An 11,635-nucleotide genomic window follows, 5' to 3' on the forward strand; every position below is an offset into this window, starting at 1 on the left:
TAGGCAAAACAGTATTGCCTGCTAACTTTTTCAGCAAAAGTTTTAATTTCTACGCTTTTGAGTACTTTTTCTTTAGAATTTGCTCTGAAATAAAAAGTAGCTTTTCCAAGAGGACAACACGGATTTATTAAGTAGCTTCAAGATGGCTAACACAGGGTGAAAACTAGGCTACTTACATCACCTTTAATTATTGCTTCATGATCAAGGATTGCTTTTCGACCGCACGGAGAGCACTGACTAATCTTCAGCGCCTAGCATGTGTGTGTATCACGGCAGCGGGTCGTATCTACCCTACAACTGCGATGGAGCTGATGCTTAAGCTGGCACCGCCTCATAACTGAACAGAATTGGATGATGAAGTAAGTCGGAATACACCTGCTCCCGAAAGGAAACTCCAAAAATGCACCCTATACTTAATTATATGGCCCCAAAACAAAACGGTCTGTGCCGATGAGAATTTTTCCCAGCTTCTTCCAAGCGGAAGTGTATGTACTTAAGTTGTCCATTGTGGGCGACAGACAGGTGGCATTCGCAAGGTTATAAACCTATGAGGTTAAGTCCTCATTAATCCTTGAGTGAATCGAGAAACAGAATTGGATAGAAATGTACAATCGTATCTGTTCAAATCATTTTATTTAAGTAACTGACTTCAAATTTTGAAAATAGAATGACATGTCAAAGTTACGACAATATGAATTTGTATACATATACATATGTTAGTGTGTATGTTCACAAACAATTTGTATTCTCTCTTTACTACAGAGTCGCATTGGAAACGGATTTATTTTCAACAGCATCCGTCTCATTTGAGTCTCGTAACATAGGAGTATAATTGAGAATGAAATAGCGGTTGCATTGACTAAAGAGGCTGCGACCTGAGCCCTTCCTCGTCATAGGATAAGACGCAATTCATTAATCAAAGAGGAACTTTGAATCGAAGAGCTAAGACACGTGAGCTTGCACCAAGTTATAGAGTTACGTCAGGCGATTGCACAGTCATCTGCACAGGTTTGAATATAATCCACTGACTCCTGCCGTTTCTGCGGCATCTTTCGAAACCTCCCATTGAGAAGAAGATTACGGTTTAACACCAAATACGTGTTTTGAAATATTAATCCTAGGCAACGATATTCTTTTCCACTTAAGCCGTTTATCCAAATGAATGCCTAGGTATTTAGCATTATATCATTGTGGAATTGTGGTAAAGGTTACATATGAAGATTTACTTTCGTTCACTTTCAAGCGCCAGCTCCGAAGCCGTTTGGAAATTTTTTTTATGTCCATTTGGACCTTAGAAGAGGCTTTGAGACAATTATAACAGATCTGATGCATGATCCAAATTTATTAATATGATTATCGTTAGTCGTTTTTTTTTTAATTATTTTATTATGTTTAATTCAAATTCAATACATTAAATATAAAACTATCGCGGGATTGAAACTCGCTATTATGCCAATGGGTAACGTATGTAAATGTCAAATCAACGATTATCTCACGCGTCATTTGCGCCATTTGTAACAATAATCCGTTATAATCGTGTAATTTAGTCAATCGCCAAATTGTATTTCTATTAATTGTTAAAATTTTAAATATTTGTTCGATTGTTGTTATTCATTGCGATTTAATGATGGCAGAAATCGATGATTTAAAACGCCTTGAAGATCAATTATATGTATATTACCCCAGATTGAAGCAAGATAGTGAAGGTTTGAAGTTAGAACGACGTAAGCAGTTGTCTTTGCAGTTAAGGTCAAGTTGCCCTGTGGTGCAATTGCCAACATTCGATGCGGTATCTTCTCTTACAAACATAAAGTATCTTTTAGAAAAGTGTCAGGATTGTATGATCGATCAGCGTGGAAACTATTCAGAAATGGGGGAGGAATCACTCCCTATGTCACTTTTGGAGTTGAGTGGCGATGAGCTCTCAGGGACCCAAAAATTCAGACACCCGTCACGCAAACGAAAGTCTAGTTTTGCATTAATCCATCCCTCTGAAATTGAAGAATCTCGAAATGGTTTTAAGGAGCAGGATTCACCACTCTCACTATCCATATTAATACCTCAAGTAGTAAAGGGCTCAGATAAAATGGAAATTTCGATTGATTTAGGTGGTATTGATGCTTCTCAACGATTATTTAGTAGTCGTGTTGACGGATTATTGCGCAATCGTTCAAATAGTACTAATATGATAGAAGAAAAGCCCAGTTCATGTAACAAAAATAAGAATTTACAATTGTCCGTCGAGGCATCAAATAATATTGAAACTGTTCCAGAAAATAATGAAAAGCAGGAAGACGAAGTGTTATCCCGTTTGATATCCCAAGTGCTGGTAGACAATCAACAGTCTGAGACTTTGCAAGCGACCAGCGTACTTGATAATATAAACGCTAATGAAAGCACAAACTATGATGCTTACGTCCCAGTTCCAATTGAAACATCGAAGGAAGAGACTAAAAAGAAGAAACGACAACGGAAACCGAAAAAAACCATAGTGGAAAAAGGACCATCTAAAAAACGTGGACGAAAACCCAAGAAAATCTCCAGTAAGAAAGGCACCGTAGAAAATGCCGGTATGCCTAAAAGTGATTTGGCTAAATACGTTGAACTTTTTTCCGACACATGCAATATGGCAGGATCAGCAACACCAGCTGCATCTTCGACAATATCTCAACAGTTGGTGACCTCCACGACGCATTACCTAGACTCAAATGAGCAACAACCTATCACGTACTACCTTGAAGGTGATTGGGAGAATGGAGGCAGCTGCCAACTAATACAAACAGAAAGTGCTCAAATCGATAGTGGCCAGGAAGAATTCAACATGGCTGAGTTGGTAAGCAAATTTATACCGGCCAATGTTTACTATATATGCACGTTTTCGGTAATTTTTTCAGTAATAACGGCAACAATCACTTTTTTTGTCAAACTACATGCACCTTAGTAATTTATCACTAATTAAAATTAACGTTTTTAGAGATTTTAAAAGTCCATAATGAAAAACAAAAACCGCTTGTACAATAACTTTAAAATCTACTTAATTAATTCCAGGGAAAAATATTTGTTATCTTTTACAAAATAAAGTAACTAGTTAATGAACTTCCTAAATAATTCAGACTATATATGATAACCGCAGTGCATGGAAAAAGTTAACATCGAAAATGTAAAACCTAACTAACCTTTTCTACTTTGTTGGATTCTACTACATATGTATTTTAAATACAGTTTATTGAGCACGAATTTGTAATTTCTTAGATATGATCTAAACTACATACATATTCACATATGTTACCGTGGGAAAGAATACGAGGAGTGAGACATTTTTAAACATTATGGTTATTAGAGGTTTTGAATCAATTTTCTTCTTTGGTAAGCAACAATAATAGTAGTCCAGTCAAAAGAAGATTTAACTTAGTAATTTTAGGAGTATGCGAGTTTATGGTTTTATTATGTAAAGCCCATCACTGTGAACTTAAGTTTGAGTTTTCGGGGTCGGGGGTTGTGTCCCGCGGCCGCCATCTTGGAAATAAGGGTGCAACTGGTTTTTGCGATTATCTCGTAAATTTCGAATGTTACGAAAATTTTGTTAAATACTTTTTTGTAGATAATAATATTATCTACAACTTTCATTCAAAACTTTTTATTGTAAAATTAATCATAAAGAAGTTATAAACAAAATTACGCGAAAAATTAAGGGATGAATTTTTTTCAAGCGTAATAACTTTTTTTTTTATTGATTTTATGAAAAATATACATCAGAGCTTTTTTATAGAGCATTCTTTTGTGAACATTTTTGTCCATAAGTTTTTTTCGCTATCTTTATTTAGTCTTATGATTTTGAGCTGCTAAGCGGAGCAACCATTACATTAGCGAAGCGCGTAAATGATTACACAGGCCGACAAAATTTAACCAACATTCAGACCCAGAAACCAGACTATATATTTCCGAAGGTTTATGATGCGCTGAATCCAAATCTGGCCTCAGAATTGCTCTATCAGCTCTGGTTTTCGAGATATCCTAACTTAAAAGTGCAAAAACACCGTTTTTGCCCATATTTGAGGTTATGTAGCCTTACAGATGTTTTCTTTCACCAAAATTAAAGAATGGCATCTTTATATAAAAGCCTTCTTTTTTCAAATGGCGTTGAGTTTGCTCAAATATCATTTTTTTTTCGCTGAGATATCGCATTTAGAAATTTTCTTGTTTCTAAATTTTCCTACACCTGAAAATAGATTGAGATAACATAGACATGATATAGTCGATTACTAATTTTCTTGAATTGAGTCTTATTTTTCTTAAAATTTTGTCTCACACCATAAGTGTGCTAACTCACCAAACTCCTACACTATCTAACCCACGGGTACCGAGTCAGACACAGCCTTAACCCCTAGAAACCACCCCTACCATACCGCAAGCAAGTGTAGGGGTGTGGTGAGTCAGTACTTATGGTGTGAGTGTTGTTTTGTGTGTGAGTGTGTGTTTTTGCACTTTTAAGTTAGGATATCTCGAAAACCAGAGCTGATAGAGCAATTCTGAGGCCAGATTTGGATTCAGCGCATCATAAACCTTCGGAAATATATAGTCTGGTTTCTGGGTCTGAATGTTGGTTAAATTTTGTCGGCCTGTGTAATCATGTACGCGCTTCGCTAATGTAATGGTTGCTCCGCTTAGCAGCTCAAAATCATAAGACTAAATAAAGATAGCGAAAAAAACTTATGGACAAAAATGTTCACAAAAGAATGCTCTATAAAAAAGCTCTGATGTATATTTTCCATAAAATCAATAAAAAAAAAGTTATTACGCTTGAAAAAAATTCATCCCTTAATTTTTCGCGTAATTTTGTTTATAACTTCTTTATGATTAATTTTACAATAAAAAGTTTTGAATGAATATTTAACAAAATTTTCGTAACATTCGAAATTTACGAGATAATCGCAAAAACCAGTTGCACACTTATTTCCAAGATGGCGGCAGAGGGACACAACCCCCGACCCCGAAAACTCAAATTTAAGTTCACAGTGATGGGTTTTACATAATAAAACCATAAACTTGCATACTCCTAAAATTACTTAGTTGGCTATTTTTTTTGTCTCTTTTGACTGGACTATAGTACTTACTGGTATTTGGTATTCCTTTTTTAATTTCGTCGAGCATTTGTTTTATGATAGTATCGGATAGAAAATAAAATTTTACATGTGTAAGAAGTTGTCTCGCATTTCATGTTTTAATGACAACATTTAACTATTAAATTCAAAGAACAAGCAGGACTTGGAAGGACAAGCTATGCATTCACTTTTGCATCGCTTTAAACGCCACAAATTGGATAAGAAGTTTATTCTACACTTCATACCTAAGAATAAATACTTTTTTTCTTTCAGTATTGTTTAATTTTGTGGTAATTACAATCATTGCTCATAGCTCAAAATAGTTGGGGTTTTTGTACATTTTTGTATGTTATGCGCACTTTAACAATTTGTATATGCATATAATACATATGAGTTTCCACGGTATGTTGTTGTTTTCGTGACAGCTTAAAACACGTTTTGGTCGTTCGGGTAACAAAGACCCGACTGTCTTTTATGACGCTGCTTACATGTTTATTTCAATTTTACAGTAGTGCGTAATTCGTTAATATATAAATATATGCTTTTTCAATCTTAGGTAAATTACATAGACAACGTAGGAGACACTGCAAATGTTATTGCGCGCGTTCTAGATGGACCAGCTACACACCCCATTACGGTACAAGATTCACAATCACAAAACAATACGGTTGTTCCCCCGCCAGCTCATATATCTGATGTTTTATTAGATTTATCTAAAAAATCCACTATAGCTGCAGATGTTACTAATAAGGCGGTCGTAGTTGCTGATCAAGATTTATTACCTCTAGATTTATCTTTGAAATCGTCTAGGTTAAACGAGTGTTCAATTGCCATTAATAATGGTTTGATGCCTTTGAAAAGTGTCGTTGCTTTAGGAAAGTTGGGGACTGCGACAGAAGAGGTGTTCAATAACAATGATTACGATTCTTTTGGGGCAGCACTGGATATGCCACTTATAGACATTGAGGGCAATATTGATGCATTCATGCAATTGACCGATAGCCCAGTGATTACCTCAGCAACGGAAAAAACTGCTCCTTCGGTAGTTTGCAGTGAGTTTAGTACAATATTATTTGAAAATAGATTTGCTAATAACGATTTCTATAATATAGCTTCATCTATTGGGGCGAACACAAGTAATACATTACCCGACCCTGATTTTGAACTCAATGAAGTTCTTTTAAATATCAATAAAAGGGTAAACTCTACAAAACATGGTCAAAGCGGTAACGATAGTATTACTGAAATTTCCCAAATCGATAAAAGCGCGGAGCATCAACACTCTGATAGCGTCAATGTCCGTGAGGACTCATTTACCTCTATTCATCCTAACGCGAGTTCAACTCAAGAAGTTCCTGTAAGAGAAAGTTATAATAATACAGTTTTGGAGAATACTATTAAGGAAACTAACATCTCACATAATGAGTCGTCGAAATCAGAAGATATTGGAGCTTGTGGAACTTGTAAAGATAAAATAGAAAATCATATTTCTTCGCAATGTGTCGATCATGTTGATGGAGATTCAAGTGATAAGTCTTCTCTTGATGTCCTGTTCGTGGACACTGAATCTCTTTTAGCCAATAAAACGAAAATTTCTTACGATGAATCAGCTATTATTTCAGAACTTGATACCCCCGGGGAACATTTAACTAGGACCAAGCAGGACCGAACTGCTAACGTTGCTGATGAGCCACAAAACTTCCAGGATAATGATGAGATTTCTTGCGATTTGTCCACAGAGTACGATCATTCTAAGAGTATTGATTTGGTAGAGGACAATCAGGAGCATCATGTTAGTGTTCATTTACCAATGCCACAGTTAACTTTGATGGAAAATAATTCCGAAGATTTCAACTCCGATTATGAGTTTGGATTGGAAAACAGTGAAGAAAGGGAGGCTATTTCCGAGCAGGCAGAAAAACAGCAACACGATGAATCCCAACAGGAGATTAGTGATGGAGGGGATGCAAGTAAATTGTATAAAAATGAGGGGACTGGTAAGTAAATAATTCAGTTTAGTTAGAGTAACCATACGTGTCTGATATTTTTAACAGGCAAGGTTTGCAGTGATTCTGGTATAGAATGCTCTCTATTTAGCACTGAGTCAATAACGAAAACTCCATTAATGTTAACCGATGGTGAGCTTATCTTAAATTAATAATTACAATAGTTGATAATGTTTTTTTATGTAAAGTTTCTGGTGCAACTGATATTGAACGTATCGATAAAAACAAAAAGGAGGAAAATACTTTCGAAGAGAAACATGTTACAGAAAGTAAAATGCAAATCGTAACTGTAAAGCTTTCTACTAATCCCTTTTTTTCACCTTTATCAAACTAAATTTGTAGATGAACACAAAGAAACTTCTACTTTTGAGGATTCTACTGTATGTTGCGAGCAAGTATATGGAAATGCGAACAATAAATTGGAAACAGGTGCTTTATTTTGCTTACACTTATTAATAAAAACTGATTTTATGTTCATATATCTTTCGTTGATTCACGGCAAGATCGTAATCGTACATTTATTGCATATCAGTTAAAATTGTGGAAATAATTACTGAAAAAGTGTTTAAATGGTTCTAATAATATTCTGAAAATAGTTAATTCACCCTTTGCCGCTAATAGTGGCTTTTGTTTGGATTTGCTCGATTCGTTTTTTTACTATATTGATTTTGTAGTCAACGAGAGACTTGTATGTTCTTAACAACTTAATTAGAAAGCGATTAATAACACTGATTTGTCAAAAGGAACAGAAGAGCTGAAGCAACGCAATAACCTTGAACGGAACGAAAATATCAACATATCCGGCTATAAAAAATTGTATTTAGAAGGACCTGAAGACGTAATGCAATTAAAGCAGAATTGTGCAGAATCGGATAAGACGCTGTTTAAAACAGCACCGGATACGGTTGATGAAGCTGATCTTCTTTCAGGCTTGTCTGTGTTGGAAATGGACTCAAAACTCGATGATGTATGCCTAGATTTTGACGAAGAAATCGAAGATGACGCACTTTCCTTGGCCACATCCTGTTTTAAGTAAGTAACATTGTGTGTACGTGTATGATTTTCATTTAAACATTACTTTTCTAGTTCCTCAGATGATGAGCGTTGTCCTGATCTTAATAAAACCTCTCTTGAAACCGCTTCAAATAAAATTAACGAAGATAACGATTCAAAGACGATTAGTAGTATGGAAAATAGCGAAAAATTAGACGATATAATTAGGGATATTAAAGTAGAGCCCACTCCGCCGATTGACGCGTCAAGTGATATTTTGAAAAAATTTAAAATACCTAAAATTTCTATGACCACAGCAACGGCGAAGCACGGCAATCCGGCAGCCACTGTGGTAACCGCAGCACCTTTACCCATGGTCATACTGCCCCCAAACGTGTTTAACAGACAGCTCATTAAAACGGTACCGGACACCATTAAACCACCGAACTTCGAAAAGATAACTCGGACTGTCCAAAATGTGTGTGCGGTAACACCCTTAACGCTACAAAATCTGAATGGCCCCGCAACTTTTTCCCAAAATTCTTTTGTCACAGTGCCACCGCTTATTCGGGACATGCTGCAATTAGCACCGTCTATTATCAAAGACGACGAGCAAAAATTAAAATCCTTCAATACAAAGCAAGTACCTTTTAGCCGTGGAGAAATTGCAGGCAATGGAGGCGATGGTACGAATTATGGGCCGCCCACAATCGTCGTTGCTAAAACTTTTGGTGTCACATGTTTGCCCTTCCTGGTAAGAAGGTGTTTTACGTTGACATCCTGTAAGTTCTCGCACTCATTTCTTGACCCGGAATCAGTCAGAAATGTTTTGAACACCTTGTCAGAGGTGGACCTAAATATAGCATATAAATTTGCCTATAAACATGAATTAGTATTTCGCCAATATATACGCGAATTTTGTAGGGTCTATTTTGAACGAAACAATCGAATGAAGTTATTGCACATGGTGCGTGACTGTGAGCGGTATAAAGGCGGCGAAGAGATTTTGATTACAATATTCCACAACCTGCTGTACTGTGGGTTGAATAAGGTCAATGCCTGTCGGCAAATCTTAAGCTATAGTCGCGACAGATCACGATCTACTATAGATGCGTTGCTAAACATAATTTTTGAAGCGGACTGGACTATGTTTTGTGACTACATCGAGAAATTTAGCGATATTCCATCTTACCATTTTCGACTGAATGTCCTACATCAGATGGCATCGACAATTTTGCGGGCGAACGATCAACGAATGACATCGCTATTCTTTAAGTGTCTTGTAAATTTGGATCCTAACGATGTGGGACTCGTTCAGACCTCTCCAATTCTTATGCAATTGTTGGAGTTAATAAAGAATGGACAAGTTTGTAGATAGGTGCGTGAGCGTGTTATGGTACTGAGCTGGATGTACATACATTTATTATTTTTTCTTTACTGTTTTCAAGACTTACCCACCTATAGAGGTATTAAAATTCAAAGGATAAAATTTATTTTCCAGTTTAATAATTATTGCCTCTTGGCGATAAAAATGGATTTACATTGTACTTTATGATAGAAAAATATTTATTTAAAGTATTATTTCATCGAACAGAATTGTTGTAGAAAGCTGAATAAAATAAAACTTATATACATAAATGGGATTTGGAATAATCAATGTATTAAACGGGTTTTAAGTAAGGCGAAGATTAAGAAATATATGCAAGAGCGTTCGCTGTTGTAATATATACAAAAATTATCAACATTGTTGTAGATAGACCGACCCAACAACCAGAGCCAAATCATTTTTGTGGAACACTGATGAAGTGATAAATACGATTCATTCCGGCACCAAAGAAATACTACTGCCGGAATGACCTCTTTTACAAAGTGGTATATTCTTAGCCGTAGAGAAAAGTCCAGGACCGGAGTAAAATATTATATGTGGAAATAAATGCTCTATATTTAAGTGGAAATCTTTAACGAAGTTTTTCGATTTTTTTCAGTTATTTTGCATTTGAATGCAAAAGATATTTTGAATATTTAAAACCTTCTGCCACCACTAGCAGACATCGTGAAAAAATTAAAATTTTTTTCAATAGCTTTATTGATACGATCTCGTTTGTTTGACCCTAATATTGTAGACAGAGGTAGAGTTAATTTGCATTTAATGCCTAAGTGTAAGGAATGCATCGTAACGTTAAATTTAGCGTTCATCCAAAAAGGACAGTCATTTCTGTTGAAAAGATTCAGTTTATTATCGTTTAGGTACAAAATATCTATCTGTCCGTTTTAACGAAAAATGAAAAAAGCAAAGCTTTCAGTGTAGTTTTAGGAAACAAAGTGAAAATTTGTTGTAACATCTAAAAAACGCCCCGAGGAGCTTAGCTTTCTGCTTTTGAAAAAGGCCAAATTGCAGCTGTACAATTAAAAAAAGCCGTCAAGCGCGCGGTATATGCAAGCGCCAATGGGGCTAACAGGAGTTTATTACACGATCCGAAGCTCGTACCGGGATTGCTATTGATATTTCTTGGCTTGAGCAGTTGTAGTGTTGTCAGGCGCCATATAACGTTTTCAGTGGAAAGTTTTTTACCATAAGCGAACTCGGAACGTTTTGATGTGTGAGCCATATTAGTGTTTCTTACAGTGGCTTTAAAAATTCATCACGGCAAAAAAAAAAAAAAAAAAAAAAAAAAAAAAAAAAAAAAAAAAAAAAACAATTCAACTATTAATATTTTTCGTGCAACTAATTTATCACAATTTGCGGCGCGGATTCGCAAGAGAAGAATGCATCGTTGAACCCACTTTCGTTAACTTTTTTCTCTTTGGGAAAGAATTTATTACGCTCTTGATTGAGATTGATGGCTTACTTTATGATCCAATACAACTATTTATTATTTCCCTTATACATATATCACATGAACACGACGAAAAATTTTGTATTTCTTCTTTTAATACCAAACCCAACCCGGCCAACGGTTCAGATTTCAACGCTTCAAGCAAGTAACGACCACTAATAAGATAATGCCACGAAGGGTCGTTGCCGCTACTTATAGTACATGTTGATACTTCAAAGGTTATCTATGCCTCACACATTGGCGAAGTAGTACTAATTACTAATAATTACTTACCCTACACATTTTTTTGCCATCTGTGAATACCACCTTGATCAAAAACTTCCCGGAATATATTCAGAGAATTCAAAATACAAGTTTATTCCTCAATAGCGCTTTTATCGTCTTCAAACTGCAAACTGCAACGGATTTATGCCAGCTCTCGAAACATTTCGGAAACTCTATTTTCGGTACAGCCAGCAGAGTCGACATTGATTTTTGCATTACTTCCTTTCGGCTGTTAATACGCGTTCCCCCGATTCCATCAAACAGAAAAAATCCCAGGGATCCGTATCAGCTTAATGTCTGTTGGATGATATTCGTTTCGTTCTGGGTCAAAAATTCACGGATAGTGATGACACTGTGTGACGGTGCGTTATTATAGTGCAAAATCTACGAGTTGTTTTTCCAAAAACCCTTTATTTTTTTCCCAAATTTCGTC

At 35.8% G+C, this 11,635-nt stretch overlaps 1 protein-coding gene across 2 annotated transcripts; it reads left to right on the forward strand.

The window, feature by feature from the left end:
- Positions 1–1,505: 1,505 nt before the first annotated feature.
- LOC128858166 (uncharacterized) lies at positions 1,506–9,744 on the forward strand. Of its 2 annotated transcripts, none has more exons than XM_054094206.1 (8): positions 1,506–2,833; positions 5,659–6,154; positions 6,215–7,099; positions 7,157–7,240; positions 7,297–7,377; positions 7,451–7,537; positions 7,852–8,140; positions 8,195–9,744. In XM_054094206.1, exons 1-8 carry the CDS (start codon positions 1,625–1,627, stop codon positions 9,477–9,479), a joined length of 4,416 nt encoding a protein of 1,471 aa, XP_053950181.1. In that variant the 5' UTR covers positions 1,506–1,624; the 3' UTR covers positions 9,480–9,744. The 2 variants fall into 2 exon arrangements, with proteins under 2 accessions (XP_053950181.1, XP_053950182.1); XM_054094207.1 differs by having other exon boundaries at positions 7,858–8,140.
- Positions 9,745–11,635: the final 1,891 nt, after the last annotated feature.

The sequence above is a fragment of the Anastrepha ludens genome, chromosome 3, assembly GCF_028408465.1.
Source record: "Anastrepha ludens isolate Willacy chromosome 3, idAnaLude1.1, whole genome shotgun sequence".
In the NCBI taxonomy this organism is placed as follows: domain Eukaryota; kingdom Metazoa; phylum Arthropoda; class Insecta; order Diptera; family Tephritidae; genus Anastrepha; species Anastrepha ludens.

Excerpts from the sequence above, each read along its gene's own strand:
- LOC128858166 (XM_054094206.1), top strand. The coding sequence starts at position 1,625 with ATGATGGCAGAAATCGATGATTTAAAACGCCTTGAAGATCAATTATAT. Across the intron at positions 7,100-7,156 it reads GTATAAAAATGAGGGGACTG|GCAAGGTTTGCAGTGATTCT; the intron begins GTAAGTAAATAA and ends TATTTTTAACAG. Across the intron at positions 8,141-8,194 it reads TTGGCCACATCCTGTTTTAA|TTCCTCAGATGATGAGCGTT; the intron begins GTAAGTAACATT and ends TTACTTTTCTAG.